General features: G+C 33.1%; 1 protein-coding gene across 4 annotated transcripts in view; it reads right to left on the reverse strand.

Moving 5' to 3' along the window:
- The window catches only part of MEF2A (myocyte enhancer factor 2A), an 86,991-nt gene extending 69,284 nt beyond the window's left edge, over positions 1-17,707 (reverse strand). For 2 of the 4 annotated variants that reach the window (XM_065871312.1, XM_065871310.1), the window contains exons 1-2: positions 17,570-17,645; positions 7,402-7,605 (exon numbers count right to left, since the gene is read on the reverse strand). In XM_065871312.1, the coding sequence (XP_065727384.1) occupies positions 7,402-7,605; positions 17,570-17,623 (258 nt within the window). In that variant the 5' untranslated portion in view covers positions 17,624-17,645. Of the gene's footprint in view, positions 1-7,401; positions 7,606-17,569 lie in introns of all 4 variants that reach the window. The other 2 variants (XM_065871313.1, XM_065871311.1) reach the window with 2 other exon arrangements.
- Between the last annotated feature and the right edge of the window lie 354 nt (positions 17,708-18,061).

The following is an 18,061-nucleotide window of genomic DNA, read 5'->3' on the forward strand; positions in this document are numbered from 1 at the left end:
GCATTCCATCAACTATATGATATGATATATCATATCATATATGATATGTATGATATGAATATTGGTTTATATTTTTCTATATGTATACTGCACATATATCCATACTGCCTGTATACTGCATGTCTGCCTTAGCTACCTTTATAAAAGAGAACTGAAATACAACTTAGACTATAGATATATCTCCTTTTCAGGCATACCCATAACATTGTTAAATACAGTGAGTACTCTACAGCTTTTGCTCTAAATGAGCTTCCAGCTCTAATACTAATATAATATTTATATGCTGAATGGTTAATATTTGGTGGTAAACATCAAAATCTTCGGATTCTAAATGCCTTGAATCCATACTGAAGTGTATCCAACAAAGGGACTTCTGAAGTAAGATAATAAAATAGCCACACATAATCCTGTTAGAAAAACAGAAGAAATATGGCCAGTTACCACCATATTCCCAGTGTCCCGTACAATGTCTCATATATATGATAAATATCAGTTCAATAAATTAAAAAATGAAGAAATAATGCATTACATTCAATACTTTTACCCTTTTCAGCCCCTTTCAAAAAAGTTACAATGCAATCCTAACAGAATTTACAGCTTGGGAAGTGCAAGAGAGTCAGTAAAACCGCAGGCAGGTATTCTATTAGGCTCTTTCAGTAGGCACCCAAACCTTCAGGAGAAAGTCAAAAGTATTATACGTCTCTTCGGAATCTGGTTTACTTCTCAGGTTTTAGCTATTTCCACTCTTCACACTACACTACAGCTATTCATAGCTGATTTTAATTCCATAAAATAAGTATGCTATACCTCATTTCCTACTTTCCACATAAGCTGTCCCCCCTGACCTACAACACCTTTCTTCTAACCCCTTTTCTCTCTCCAACCCTATCCTTTAAAGGACTCAGGTGATGGTGTCACCTCTAGAGGAAGTTTTCTCTGACCATTCTCCCAATCCTCTGTACCCTCCTTTTCTCACTGGTCAAAAATTTGGTCAATGTATCAAAGAACTTCCTGAGAAAAAAAGAACAATTTATCTCATCGTAAGTACTAAAACATTCAATCCATGACACATAGGGACATAAAAAGGATACAAAAGTATTCATCAATAATCACAAGAAATGCATTACAGAAATGTGAGCCATATTATGAAGTGATATATATATATATATATATATATATATATATATATATATATATATATATCACCCTTTTCACCCATGAACTCCTGTTTATATATCAGCAACATCAATCTCTGATGGAGAAAAACCTGACCTCAAGAAAATAAAAATCACACGCAGAGATGCATAGTTCCTTATAAAAAGCACATAAATGAAAACCAATAATTGTATGATAAATAATAATATTCAAATACATAGCAAAATGAAAAGAGTAAAACTGAAATTGTAAGAGCTATGGTGATTGCTGTGTGAGGTGATGGTGCAGGACATGTGGGAAGAGGAGGAGGGCCATGAGGATTTCGTGCCTCACCCTGTGAATCACCATCCTGCTGCTTCAGGCTCTGTTAGGAATAAAAGAGCAGGGCAGGGGGCTGGAGGTGGAGGAAAGCTTTGTCTTGTCTTCAGATGTTTCATTATTTTTTCCCTTTCCCTGCCGCTCCACTGCAGCCCTGTAAAACATTAGGCAAGCCTCTTAAACACTCCCTGTCTGTTCCATTCCTCATCTGTAACATGGGGAGAAAAAAATTGATTGGCTCAAAAAGGCTCTCTGAGGACATAATAATCCTGTCAGAAAACCTAAACATAATCATGCCTCCAAATTCTGTAACTAGATGATCTCAGGAGACAAAAGTCATTTCTTTCTTTTTTGCTCAGCTGAGGAACTGGAGTCCATCTCCCCACCCATCCCCACCAGACCCCCTAAATACACTCAAAGAAGCACGTATAACCCATAAAGAATTGAATCGAAAGGTCACCCATTAAAAATGTGTTCCCTAGTTTGCAATTCACACCAAATCAGCATACTACTTTGAATTGCTCTTTAGAAGGTCTTAAAAGTTACAATTTGTGCTTGCTCACTGCTTGAAATTATTTCAGAGGATAGTCTTAGGGATAAAAATATTTTAAAAGCTGGATAACCACTGCTAAGACATTGCATGCTAACTTGAAGCTTTTAGTCTCACTGCACTTGGGACAAGTTACTTCAAGTTAATACAAGATTGCTTAGGCCTCATCTCAAAAGTTTCTGATTCAGTAGGTCTGAGATGGGGCCCAAGAACTTAGATTTCTAACAAGTGCTCTGGTGATCCTGATGCTGCTGCTAAAGGCACCACACTTTGAGAACTATTGATTTTAAATAATGTACTCCTGGCATGATCACTTTTACTACCAGCTGTTTTTATTTAGTAATTGATAGATGCATCTTATATTGATTCCCTATCTTCAGAGATATTATTTCCAAATTCCTTTGTAATCTGAAAGCAGGGAAGAACTATTAAGACTCAAAAAAGCAGATTTTCTCTTCCTTTAGAACGCAAATTATCATCATCTTACTTCATTTATCACTGTGCCTCAATTTCCTCAACTACGAAATGGGAATAATTAGAGGGATTCAATAATATAATAAGATAATATAAATAAAAGCCCTGGGAAGAGTACCAGGCCATAATAAGTACTTGATAAATGTTGTATATTATTCTTGTTGCAATTACTTCACTAATTTTCTGTTCATTATTGAGGAAAACTTATTCATGTTTACTATATGTTATACATTACTGGTATATGTATAAAATCTTATCTATTTACGGTGAAATGTCCCAGAGCTCCAATGGATTCGGTAAACTGGGGAACAAAGGGAGGAGGTAATGTTAAAGACCTAGGTTCTAATCCCAGTTTTCCCACTAAATTGCTACATGACTCTGGGCAAGTCTAACCCTAGTCTCAATTTCTGCTTCTGAAAAAGCTTATCTTGGATATGAAGATCAAATGAGATAATGCAAGTGAAAAAATAATAATAATTTAAGTACTGTAGTACTCCTGTGGTGAAGAAAATACCTCTATCTGGGAACAGTTCACAAGATATTAATAAGAGATATAACTGGCCATGGCCCCTGTATTTACACCCTTAAATGACAGCACAATGATCTGAATCACCACACAAGCTATTTACTGAATGTCCAATGCCACCAAGTCACTATTTTAAATATATAATGCTATTTTAAATATATTATGAGCAGATATATTTAATATTTCAAATATTATTGCAAAGTGAAAGAAAAGTAGATACAAAAGTAATCTCAGGTATTTATTGTGTAGCGGCTGCTAACATCCTCACTTCATGCCTTTAGCATAATTTTTATTTTGATGCAAAACCCTTGTATTGGTTCTAGGCTTTTATTCAGTATAAATTCAAAGTGAATGAATAATGGCAACTAATTAGATTGGTGATTTTCATTTCTAGTTTCTAATACTCTAGGACATATCTAATGTTCTTATAAAATTGCATAATACTGTTTACAAGTTTTTAAATCAATTTACTGAAAAGAAGATTTGGGGGTTATAACATTTTCTTTGTACATTTCAATTAAATTACTACCTTTTGTAGGACCAAACAAAAATCAGCCACCTTTCTTTGTGTCAATGCTTACCAATATAAAAAGATATAATGTATATCTTTGATGTTTCCTAATGAACTATAGGGAATGAAGTAATACAACTCATTTTTTGAAAGGAATATATTCCTGAAAAGCAGCACACAAACATTTTCAAATAAAATGTCATTTTAACTGCAACAGTGATACTCCCCTTTCAAAGAAATCCAGTTATGAAGTCTCTTACGAAGTTTACCCCAATGACAATCTCCTAATTTACCAATGTGTAAATTTCCATTTTCATGTATTTAGCTTTCTCAACGCAGGAGATATATACATCCAAGACATTGCAGACCTTGATTTTAAATTCCTAAATGCAATTTAAAATATGTAAATGCTGTTGATTAAAAAAAAAAACAAAGCTATACAGAAAAAATTCTTATCAACTATGATTAAAATGTTAAAACTGATTAAAATTTTAAGAGACTAGTTTTAAAATATAAATAATATGAAACAAGGAAAAGCAAAGATAGAAAACACTACTCTGTAGATGTGTTTCTAATACCTGTGGTTAAAAATACCTGTAGATCAATGTGAGCATCATGTATTCCTCTGTTTATCGTCACAATATTCAAATACCAACTACTTTTACTTTTACTATATTATATTTATTCTATAGTGCTCCCAGAAAACATATTAGATCTAATTCCACAGGCAAAAACATGTGCATCCTTATGCCATGGACTATGCAGATGTGGTTAACAATACAGGGCACCCATCCCTCTTCTCTCCACAGTACATCCCCAAAGGGCCTGTGTGTAGGATCCAGCAGAATAGAAAAATTGGTACATCTACAGAAGACTCCATTTTAATATATGTAAGATTATGTCAAAGAATATTTTAGTTCTGGGGGAAAGCAAAACCCTGCTAATTTTAAAGACTAACATATATGCAACAGGAAATGGGTGAATTCAGGTTAGAGGCCTTATGAAAGTTGTTCACAAAATTTTCAGTTAGTTTCACTGTTGGTCATATTGCATAAGGAAACACTCTAAAGTAGATCACTTATAGTTGTTCATGCCTCCATTTATTGTTGATGTACTCAGCGAATGAGTACATCATGAGATGGCTCAAGAGTCCAGAACCAATTTGTTAGAGGTTTAATATAAAATCTTCCACTGGTAAAAGTGTATCTCAATGTTTTACAGAACTGTAGGTAGGAGAAAAAAAAAAGTCTCGTGGCTTGAATTAGAAATCTCTAAATAATATCACTTTGCAGAGTCCCTAGCATGCAGAAGTTCCTCAAATATTTTTGTCAAATGAACAAATGCACGTCAACAAGTTTGCTTCCAATTATTACAACAGTTTGAAAGGAAACTATATGTAAAAGGAAAAAATACTTAAAATGATATTCTAAAAATATCCTTAAATAAGATATTTGTAAAGCACTTAGGAAGTGGCCCATAGGAAGCTTTATATAAGCATTTGTCATTACTCTTATCCTGTTAATTTAGTTTGGTTCACAACAATCTTGGTAGCTGCATTAGCATAAAGTCATCACCACAACTGATAAAAAGAACTCAGGTATGTATGCACTACTAGTGAGGATGTAGTTGCATCACCTTTACATGTGGAATAAAGACCATCTTACAAGGGTAACCACTACTGTCTTATAATGAAGATTAACTCAGTAAGACATTAACATACAAGAAAGGTGAATTAAGCCTTATAATTTTATCCTACCACAACAAATTAAATCCCTTATAATCCAATGTTTTCTGTCTTGTATTTACATAATGTGTCTTATATTTATATAATTCAGAACTTCAAAAAGAGCTACTGGTAAGGTTCATGTTCATTTATATCTAAGAAATTCAATTAAAAAAATAAAACATCAAAATGGCAATTGATGGCAATTTGCTTCACACTAAAGCAAACTATAATATAGGAGAGTGCTAAAAAATGTTTGGGATTTACTCTCTTACACTTTGACTGCTGACCACAACAGAGATGAAGACTGAGGTAGTCTGAAAATTCTGTGAGGATTAAATCACACTATATTCTTCATATTCTCTAAGGAAGTAAACTTTAGGCTGTGCGAAGTACCCTCAACTTCCGGGGGCCAAGAACAACAACTGCTGCAATGAAAGAGCAGAGTAGTTAGGGTTAAGGAGGTGATTGCCTTCTATAATGAAACTAGCTTCAACATCTATTTGTTGACACTATTAAAGTCAACTCTATTTTTTTGTTTGACTTAAGGCAGTGGAGCTTTTGATAAGACACAGAGGTTTTTAAAATGTCATTTTAAACTAAACACCAGGGATACCTTCTATTTCAAGGAAAGCCCGTTACAAAGTCTCTTTATGAAGCTCACCCAAACCAAGATCCCCTAATTTACAAAATTACGATTCAAAATGCATTATGATACATAACCGGGGGAGAGTCTACTAAGCAGTTTATATGGCACATAAGTGATAAGATATACCATAAAAGCTAAATGATATAAAATAACTTACAATTGATTAAAACACAACTGTGCTAAGGAGTTTGGCCAAAGATGTAACCATGTAGTTTAACTGAAGTGATCAACAAAAGCAAGATCAAAAGCTTCATAAACACTGGAGTGAGCCACTCAAATAAAATGGTGGGAAAATCAAGCAACAGAGGAATTGTAGCTCTAATTATACTACACTTTTACTTCCCATTTCAAACAATTAATTGCTAAAAATTAAGTATTTTTCTAATAAAAGTAGCAGAATTTTTTTTTGCAGTAACAATCAATCAATTACTGCCCAAAAAGGAATGGTTAAGGTAGAAAAATATAGGGGAAATTTAAAATGCATTTTCAGAACTATAACATAATCTGTGGAGGCAAATAAATCAGATTCCTATACAATAAAGTATATTTCTCTATCTTAATTTCAATTTCTCAAATAAAATCTAAATTTGGACTTCTTTTATGGCTAGTTCTGAATCATTTCCCATGATTTCAGTACTTTAAGCAAGGAAATCTCTAATTTATTGAAACAGTTTTCTAATATTACAAAACTAAGTAAACATTATGTCTTTTCAAGCAGCGAAAAAAAAAATCCATTTCGAACAAAAATAAAATAAAACCTCGAAGTATAAACAAAAAAGATAAAAGTAAATAAGAATGCTAATTTAAAATGTTATTAGAAATATACATAGAAAGTTATCTTTTATAAGATTTTTGCAACAGAAAATAGTTGAATGGGAAAGTATATTGGTTCTTCTTTTTGAAGGTTTTGTCTTAAAACACTTTCTGAATAGACTGAAATCATTCTATAAAACTCCTTTTCTTATTTTCACTTAATTAGGTTGGTAGAACTATGAGAGATACCAAAGGGTAACAGATTAAAAAAAATAATGAGGCAATCCTCCCCCCACAACCAAAGCACTGTTAACAAAATAGAAATAATATTTACATCATTCCCTTCCATTTCATTAGTGTTTAAAGTTGTGGGTAGTCACTGAGGTGACGAAATAATTAAGACATGTTAAAACTATAACTTCATACTGTCTAAAGTGATAGCTTCTTATAATATTAATTTAAAAAGTCATACAAAATAAGTAATCATAGATGAAATGTTAGATTATACTGATGTATATAGTACAACAGTCTAGTTTATTTTTTTCTCAATGATTAGGATATGCTTATAACATAAATGGGTCATCATATAGTAATAATTAGACCCTTCTAAGAAACAATTCAGAGAAAAGCTATATCTATAACCGATTTATATTTTGAATATAAAAAGCAACCTGACAGTTAAAGTTATTAAATCAAGATTTAATTATTATCTACAATTCAGGCATTACTAGATATATGTTACCTCAACAATATCCGAGTTGGTTCTGCTTTCATGAGGTTCATTATATTCTGTATACTTGAGAAGAACTTTGTCCATATCAGTGCTGGCATACTGAAACAGTTTGTTAGAGCTGTTGAAAATGATGAGTGCTATTTCACAGTCACAGAGCACACTAAGTTCATAGGCTTTCTTCATTAATCCAAACTTTCTCTTTGTAAAAGTGACCTAGACAATCCAAAAAAAAAAGTATATTTTTATTACAAGTTATTAGTAGTACTTGAATACAGGCTACCTGAAGATGAGTTCTCTTTTAACACTGAGTCTGATTTCAAAGCTGAAAAAGGTTCCTAGCTTCATACTCCACATGAGTCTTCTTCCCCAATTTGCCAAAGGCCTACAATCCTACATATATTCTGTACCTCCAAGGGCTCTAATAGAGCAGTCTCCTGAGGAGGCTTCCTTTATCCTTGGTTGCCACTCTGCTGCAGTGGGCAAAGAACCAGAGAAGGAAACAGTTGATCAGTGGCCCCTTATCATCCAGCTTAAAATGGCATTAGAAAACCAAGTCCCACCTCAAGTAATCCATTCATTACTCAGACTTTAATCCCTAAACAACAAAGTACATCCACTAATCTAATTTATACTTCTCCTCCTTCCCAAGCTCTTCTACTGCACCCACTGAAATTCAGTCTAGATCAGCAAATTCCCCAATGTCCTCAAATTCTTCTTTGAATATTTCTTTCTCTAACTGAAACATGTCACCTGAAGCCCTCTCAAATAGAGACTAATTAGTTTGTTTTTAAATACTACATCTCCTGTACTCAAGGGTCTGGAAGATATGTCCTTTTTGCTCCCCATTCTCTCCTCAATTTTCCTTTCTTCTTCTCTAAAAACCCCAGATATCCTGAAGCTCAAGCCATGAAATTTATACCACCCCAAAAATCTTTGTGGTGACCCTTGGTCACTCTCCCTCTCCCTCATGCACTGATAAGTATCACATAACTACTTCTCATTCTAATCCTGCTCTTATCTCTGGTGACTTCAGCATCTGTGTAAAAAATTAGTGCAAATACCTTAGCCTCTCAGTTCCTTTATCTCCCAACCTCCAAAATGATCAACCACCACCACATGTCAAGCACTCCTACTGCCATACCTTAACTCTGCCATAAACAATAATCACATCACCTCCAAAATCTCAATTTCATGCATTCCACTTTGCCTTCTATGCAACTCTCCTATTTTGTATTATCTCTCCAGAAATTCTTTAACCTTCATCAAGTCCTCCAATCCATTTACCTCACCACTTTGTTACTATCTACATATTCTCATGCCCTTTCTTCTCTCTTTAGATTCCATGGTCCATCACTATTTTTCACTTCTACTCTTCTCTCATTAAGATACTTGCTTAGCACAGCCCCAACCAAGTATTGACCCCCCATACATTTACCCAATTATCCTTTTATCTTTATGCAAGTGGCTGACAATTACTGGAAATGTTAAATGTGTGTGCACACTCACACCCACATCCCCCTTGTGTTTCTAAACTGATGACCATAAATCTCAACTAACACATAACACTTATGTTATTTTAGTTATATATTTCCCTTTTTACCCAGAAGTTGTTAGACTGGCATCAAACTTTTCAAAAAAGAAATTCTTATGTAGAATTAGCTTTCAAAAAAACCATTAAACAAAATTAATTTCTGGTTTTACTACATGGTAATCGGCGTATGTTTGTAATATTCTCCTTTATTGAATTTACTGGTGTTTCTTTGGTTAGGTAATATATGATCAATTTTGGTGAATGCTCTTTGTACCCTCATATACTCTATTTTCTAAGTGTAGTGTTCAACATATCACTTAAAGTCAATTTTATTGATTATGCTGTTTAGATCTGGTTTACCATCAATTATTTTTTGTCCATTTGATCTATTTCATACTAAGACTACTATGTTTAAGTATCTTATTACTAGTTTGTCTCCATTTATGTTTCTTTGTATCTCTTTCAGTTTCTGCTTGATAAAGGTAGTATTTAGTATACCATTATTCCTAATTCTTACATCTTCAAGGTGAATTACAGCTTTCAGCACTGAAAAGTATCTTTCTTTGCCCCATTTAATGCTTTTCTGTCTACAATCCTACATCATCTAATATCAGGATTATAACCTGTTTTCTCATTGTTTTCATTTGTCTGGTATACCTTTTCCCATACTTTTACTTTTAGTCTTTCTGATTATTCCATTTTAGGTGTGTCTCTTTTTGCCTATATTTGGAGCTTGTGAACTAAACTGGAAATGTTTTTTCTTTTAATAAACAGTCCTATTCACATTTATTGATTATGACTGATAATGCTTAGAGATTTCACTGTCATTTTAATACTTTAATAAATATTTAATGCTTATACATATTATGTATATTTCCTATTTTTTTCCCTCTCTCTAAATGAGGTGTTTTCTTTGCTCCTTTATTTTAAAAAAATTTAACAAAGATTAGTATTTTTGTTCTAGTGGTTACCTTTGTAGTTACAGCTTTTAAAAATGCCCTTGGTCTCCTGTTTTCATGTTTAATCTTTCACTATGTGATGTGTCAAATCTTAATGATATTCTTTAACTCCCACCTATTGCCTAAACGATAACCAGTGTGCTTATTCTACTTTCCTCTTTCCCTCTCCTTTCTTACCATGTCTCAGTTGCCTTATTTCTATTTTATCACAGTAAAGTAACATATAATAAATAATATATAACACATTATTCTTCTACCCCTGCCCCCACTGTTGCTTTAGGCTAAAATCTATAATTAAGTATATTAAATGTTGATCATGTATTTTTTTGTTTATTTCCTCAGACATCTCTCAGTTGTATGAAGCTTATCCTCTACTAGATTGTACACTAACAGCTCATAAGTACAGAATTCCCTGAGCTCTAGTATGTTTAAAACTTGCTTTTATAATCTTTGTATTTGAATACAGCTTGACTGCAAATGAAATCTTTGCTTCAGACTTTTTTCCCTGCATTTTTTGAAAATGCTGCTCTACTGTTGCCTTGTGCTTTATTATCTCGATTTTGCAAAATTCGATGCCAGTCTAATTCTCTGCACTTATAAATTTGTTGTTGTTTTATACCTAGAAGCCCTGATTTTTTTTTTTATCTTAAAATCCAATAGTTTCAGTAGGATATGTATCAGAGTTGATCTCTGCAGGTCCACCTAATCCTTGGCATCTTACTTTCTCGCTTATTTATGAAAACTTTAATTATAGTTTAAATATTAGTCCTATGGTTTCATTTTTCTTCTTCAGGGACTGCAATTATACATAAGTTCGATCTTCTTTATCTATCTCCCTTTTCAACCACTTCTCTCAAACCCTTTGAAATTACTTATCTCATTTTCATTCATTTAGTTGTTTCCCTGCCTTCCTTCAATCACTATTAAGGTTTCATTTGAATCTATTATTCCTTGGCCACTTTGTAATTTAGTCTTTGTTTTGATATGACTTTATCTTTTTTTTTTCTGGAGTTCAATCACTTTCTGTTTCATCCATGCTTATAAAAAAAATCCACTTCCATTCTGAGTATTTCAAAATTCTGAATCATGATTTTTTTGTCTGTAACATTCCTAAATACTTGTTTAAGGAAATTTATTGCAGGTTGGAAAGTCATATAGCAGTTTTTTCCCACTTTTTCATTGTTGGGAGAACAATCTTATCACCCAAATAGTAGTAAATATCATTTTGTTTTCTTCTTTATAATAGTATATATAGGAGAATACTGCTTGCATCACTGTATTTCTATGGAAAGAACAAACAGTGGGGAGTGGTTTTAAATATTCTTAGTTCAAGATCACCTCTCCTTCTAAAGGAGTTAAGTATGGTCCCTTTAATGAAAGGCTTTGGGGGGGGGTACTGGCAGTGGGGAGAAGAGCTTTGTGCCCTTTGATAAATAAATATATATGTATATTTATATATATTTGCATATTCTTTTGTCTTGAAGGATATATACATCTATCCATTTGTATATATCCATATATTCATTTCCATTCAACTAGCATTCTCCAAAGAGTACCTCTGCCTTCCTTTTTACCCTCTTCTCCCTCAAATAGTTACCTTTTCAAGACTATATATAATACTTCCTTGAGCACTACATACATTTAAGTTCTTTCTTTACCTGTGGTCTCTTCTGACCTACAAATAGTATTTTTCAGAATTTTTGGACTTAGGGTAGAATTCCTCTTTTTGGTAGTGATTTCAAATCAATCTTAAGATAGCTACAAGGTTTCCTCTTCTCCTTTCCCACATACTTTTTCCTGATGTATGCTTGCTCACCTCAAAGACTTACAGTAGAAGTTCAAGAAACAGTACACTGTGACTTGGTAATAATTTTCTACTTGAAGGTAATGTAAAATTTAGATATGCTTTGTCTTCTAGTTGTGCCAAGATTGTAGGTTTTATTTGTTCTTGTTTTTCTGTATCTATTTTTGAAGAAATTATGTTGGAAGAGTCAGGATTAATGCAGCCACCATTCCTTTCATTACTAAGAATTCCTCCTATAAATTTGAATCTTTGTTTTGCAACAGGCTTAAAAATTTTTTTACTTGAAACAAATTAAACATTTAATTTCATTTTATTTTAAATATTATGAAATTTTAAAAATATCAGTATTAATAAAGCTATTTCAGTATCAGGCAAAATAAACATAAATTTTATTTTTATTAAAAAAATTTTTTAAATGTTTATTTATTTGGCTGCATCGGGTCTTAGTTGTGGCACGCAGGCTCTCTAGTTGTAGCATGCATGCTCTAGAGCGTGCAGGCTTAGTTGCCCCGCAGCAGGTGGGATCTTAGTTCCCCGACCAGGGATCAAACCCACGTGCCCTGCATTAGAAGGCAGATTCTTAACCACTGGACCACCAGGGAAGTCCCATAAATTTTATTTTTAAATTGTTGTTTTACTCCAGTACTGTAATAACTATAAAGAAAAAGAATAGGACTAAAGGGCTAGACTACAAAATTCAGTGCCTCTGTAAACTGAGACACATTTGGTTTTAACCTAACCAGCTTTCCTGATTTGGGGTAAAATCTGGGACTAATATAATTCTCTGAATTCAAGAAGGTTGAACTGTACCATCTCTAAAAGACCTTCTATGTTTTAAATCCCAAGTACCTGTAAAGATTTTCACATCATATATATTTAGACATACTTTATTTCATTGTTGAATTTAAAAGTCCAGGAGAGACTTTGAGTTTCTGCTCCAGCACTTAACACTCATGGAAGTCACCACTTTGTCCTAACAACAAGTAAAAAGCTGAACAAACTGAAAAATCAACAACTCTTCTTAGATCCCTCAGAGAGTTGAGGTCCCAGGGCAACTTCTACCTCCCAAACTAGAGACAGACAGGCAGATACTACAAATCATAAATTACCAGAGCCATGAGCTCCAGAGGAACCAGTACAGGGGTAGGAAAATCTTAACTGTAATTGATAAGTTGCTGGAGGATCACTGTGGACAAGTATAAAACTTAAGAACTCTAGGGGGACCCAGTCTTGGGAGGGCACACCTACACTTTGTGAGTTTTACCTCCAGGACCTCTATTTAACAGGTTCTCACAGTAAATTGAAATAATCAACTAAGATGGTATAAACCAGTCCAAATATATATACAAAGGATGACAAAGAATAAGATCCACGTAAAATGGAGAGTCAAAATATATTATCAGACTAGATAAAAAACAAAATCCAGCCATACACTATTTACAAAAGATATACCTAAAGCATAAAGACATAGGTTGAATGTAAATGTAGAGAACTAGACCTATCAAGAAAATACTGGCCAAAAGAAAGATGTAGCTATATTAATGTGAGACGGTAGATTTAAGTAGATTTAAGACAGACATGCCTTCCTGAGGACAGAAAAAGTCAATATGTATTAAAAAATTCACCAAGAAGATATAACAATTCTAAATATGTATGAGCCTAATGAAATATTCCCCAAATATATAAAACAATATGTATTAAGCTAATAAAATATAGAGAGAAATTGACAAATCCATCATTGTGGTAAGTGCAATTACTGACAGGTCTCAATGAGCCAAAACCAAATACATAAAAAAAAACACAAAGAATACAGATAATGTGAACACAGAATAAGACTGAATAGACATATGTAGAATCCTGCATCCAACAATTAAAAGAATACACATTTATCTCAAGTCCACTTGGAACATTTACCAAAACTTGATCATGATTTAGGAAATTAAACAAGCCTTAACACATTTTAAAGTGTTCACAATCTATTGGTAAAGGCAATATAAACTACTATAAAACACTGTAATAAGTTCTATCATTAAAGTGTTTATAAAGTGTTTTGGTAAAGACTGAAAGATAGTATCTGAAACAGATTAAGTACATATAGAATATCTAAAATATATAAAGAACTTTTAAGAAAAAAATCAACAATCCAGCAAAAAGTGGGCAAATCACAAAAACAGGTAACATTTCACCTTCATTAGACCAAAAAATATATTTTAAAAAATGAAAAAATAAAGTGAGAGAGAAAGGAAGGAGAAAGGCAAAGTGTATAGGTAAAAGAAATTTTCATAAATTACTGTAGTGTATCTGGTACAACCACTTTGGAGAGCAACTTGAATACCACACAGTAAAGCTATGACAGACATACTCAACCCAGCAACTCCTCTAGATATTTATCACCGAGACATGTCCACAGATGTAGCTTTAGCATCATTTCTAACATAACATACGCAGCAAAATTTCTAAAAAACTGGAAACAACCTAAATGTTCTTTGATAGAAGTACTGATAAATGAATTGAGGCATATTCTTTCCTACGAACTAGTTGTACTAAATGAATTACACAGACAACTCTCCAAAACACTACATTTAGTAAAAAAGCATGTGCAGATAATAATGCTATTATGTAAAATTTTTAAACCATGTTGAAACAATATTCAGTAATATGTGCTTAAGTAATAAAGAAAATACAAATTAAATCCATGATGGGGGTTACTTTGGGGAAGCAAAGAGGAATGAGACTAGGAAAAATTATAGAGGACAGTAAATTTAAAATTTTTTTCTTCTACAAGGGAAGATATCTGCAGCAAATATGTCAGAATTGACATACACTACTTCTGGATAATGAAAGTAACAGTGTTTGAGGTATTGCTTGTTCTCTGTATTCTGCCTTAAAATAATTTTTTAAACTCTATTTCATTTTTTATTTAAAGTATAAGAGGATGTCTGTCTCTAAGTAAAATGGAGTGACTGATGGAAGACCAAAGAACCCACTGAGATCAACTACAAAAAGAGTGAAACACACCAAATACCTGTTCTAAGACATGAGAAAGCTGCTGAAGCAAAAAGGACTGAAGATGCCAAAACTTTAGAGGGATGAAAGACTTCACTTCCACTTAGAAGCTTTTGATGAAACTGTGTGTTTGTCCTTCTTGGTCTAGTTCTTTTTAAAATGTAAACTTTGTACTAAAGCATAACATAAAGGAAAGCTCACAAATCCTGAGTGTGTGGCTCAGTGAATTTTCAAAGAAAAGAATATGGCCTTAAATCTAGTATACACCACCCCAGAAACACTCTTTTGTCCTGTCTCCAAGTCATTATCACCTTGTCCCAAGGAAGATCATTAACCTAACTTCTAGCATCATAGATTAATTATGCCTGTTGTTGAGTTTTTTATGAAGAGCATGTGTTCTGTTCTGCTTTCTTGGTATGGTTTTTGCAATAAATTGCACTGGGTCAACTGAAAATCCATCTGAAAAATATCAAATTTTGACCCCTACACCTCAAACCACACACAAAAACAAATTCCAAATGAATAGTAGATCTAAAATCCAAAAGCCTATTTACAAGAGAATAAATATATACACTGTGTTCTAGTCACACAATGGAATATTATACATCAATGAAAATGTATAGAATACATCTCCATGCAACAACAATGATGAATTTCACAAACATAATGTTGCACAAAAGAACACGTCATGTTCCAATGACTTTAAGTGTGTTATTTAACTTACTAGCTCAAAAACTCTAGTAATTCAAAACTCTATTTGCTATTACCTCCTTCAGTAACTGCTCCCTGAACTACCCCACCATCAGAGGTTGGTGGTTTCTTCCATAAACACTTCTATTACCTAAGCTTACTTCTATTTGCAATACACTTAAATGTATTTAATGAGTTCCCAGTGCCTAGCAGTATCTCAGATAAAGTAGGTATTCAAATGTGGATGAAATAAATGACATCTCTTCTGCATGGGAATGATATTTTCTCTTTAATTCAAGAATAATGAAACTTTTAACTCAGAATCCACAAATTCCAAAATCAGTAAAATTAAGATACCCTTTTAGTTTATGACAAATTGTTCCTAATCTAACCTTAAAAATAAACTACCTAACTACCTCTTTTTTATGTTTTCTGCACTTTTTTTTGCCAAAATCATCTGAGGAGAAATTCAGATACCCTTGTCCCATTTGGCAGCTTGGCAAGAAGCTGACTTAGCAGGTAAATTCAACACAGGAATAGGCTATTTCTAGTTGCTGAGATATAGTGGCAGGCCCCATTTTTTTAACCAGGTCATTTCCTTAACTTAAAAAGTTCCCATTACACAGTCACTTACATATTCCTAGTTGTCCTTTCCCTCTAAACATGTGGAGTCCTTTCCACTAGTAGTTCTAGTCTATCTATGCTCAATTTAAACATGACTCTGTATGGGATACCGAGAGCTGAAGGGATCTTAGGTGCTCCTCTGCTTGTACGTTATTCCCCAATAAATCCTATTTTACATTTATGCTGCACATGATCATGAAACAGGTCCCCATGCCCCCTCTACATGTCACAATCCTCAGACTTGTGGAGGGAAATTTACTTGCAATCTTGCTAGAATCATTCCTTTGGAATGATGGTATGATTATTTTATCAGTCTTCACTATTTTATCAACCTTCATAACGAATCATACTGTGTGAGCCTTAACACTTTAGCTAAGGAATCTTCATGAGCTGAAACAAGGGGACCTCTTCAGTTTGGTCTATCAGCAACCCTAACCACTTCCACTAACTTCTTTACCAGCTGCTCAGTTGAGTTTTGTCTCCAATTGCATCTGTATTACTGGATGAACTACTACTCAGACTTTACAGTACACATCTTTAGTACTGTTCTATTCCTGGTAAGCTTCCAAAAACCAGCTATTCTTGAAACTTCTGATATGCAACCTTTCTGGAGATAGTATCCCTCCCTTCTGCATACGCTTTCAATAGTAGTTCCTTTACAATAGTCTATGATATTATTTTTCCTTCCTTCCTTTAAATAACGGGATTGGCAAACTTTTTCTTAAAGGGCCAGGGAGTAAAGATTTCAGGTCTATGGGCCATACAGTCTCTGGGGCAACTACTCAACTCTGTGGTTTTAGTGTGAAAGCAGCCAAAGACAATATGTAAACAAATGGGCGTGGCAATGTCCTAATAATGCTTTATTTATATATAAAAATAAAAAATAGGCAGCCAGCCCATGGAACATAGTTTGCCACCCCCTGCTTCAAACTCTTACAATTCTGGGCTTCATATACCAGTATCATTATAACTATCCTGAATTTGTAAGGGTTTACTGACATTGTAGTGAAAATTAAGTTCAATAATATTTTATCAATTAAAGCTGAGATATATACATAAATGATTTAGAAATATTTATAATAGCTGTAAAAAAAATTCTCATTATTTGTTGGTGAATCAGAAAATCTAACTGACCAGAACACATTCACTGATAACCACAGTTAACTTAGGTATTACCTAATTATGACAACAGAGGTGGTAATTTAAAATAATCATCAATATATGGAAAACTAACAAACATAATCAAGTGTACAGAAGACTAAATATATTATGATAAACCTACACAATGGATGGTAGTAGTGGAATTGCAGTGATTTTACTTTTCCTATTCTGCTTATTTATGTTTTCTATAATGAACAAAACTGATTTCTATAATAAAAAAAAAAGTTTCTTTAAAGCACATGATGAAAAGTCAAAAGCTTTTGATTGCTAAATGTTTTAATGTAGCCTGAAAATAAAAATATTTAGACTTCAATTTTTTTAAAAAAAATCAACCATTCTATCCTACACTCCTTTTTAAAAAAATTTACACCAATTAAATAGATAATTAAAAATTTCATTTACCTGTCGGTTCCTTTCATCCATTATGCGTGTGATTTGTATTTTCTTCCGCCCCATTTTCAGTCACCTTTCCTTCCTTATATTCCAAATATTTAATTCAAAAATTAATTTTCTTCAATACCCTAATGCATGGTACACAGCTTCTATTATTTCAGCTTCTAGTTCAAGGGCTACAGCTGAAATTTTCTATAAGATATAAAAGAAAACACAAATTAGAAAATTTAAGTTCTATAAGTTTGCAACTCATGAAAATGTTATTATACAAATTTCAAACCTGCCTTTATAGTGCATACAGACTCCATTATTAATTGAAATTTTTCATTACATAAAATTAGTAAACAAGTTGAAGCCTTGTTAATTTTACCCTTAAAATATCTCCTGAAACTTTTCATGCCTCTAGTTCTGGCTAAAAGAGTGCAATTATATATAACCTTTGAGTTTTTCCTCAATGAATATAATAACAGCAAAACAAGAGCAACACTTACTGAGATTTTT

This window comes from Phocoena phocoena, chromosome 2, assembly GCF_963924675.1.
Source record: "Phocoena phocoena chromosome 2, mPhoPho1.1, whole genome shotgun sequence".
In the NCBI taxonomy this organism is placed as follows: domain Eukaryota; kingdom Metazoa; phylum Chordata; class Mammalia; order Artiodactyla; family Phocoenidae; genus Phocoena; species Phocoena phocoena.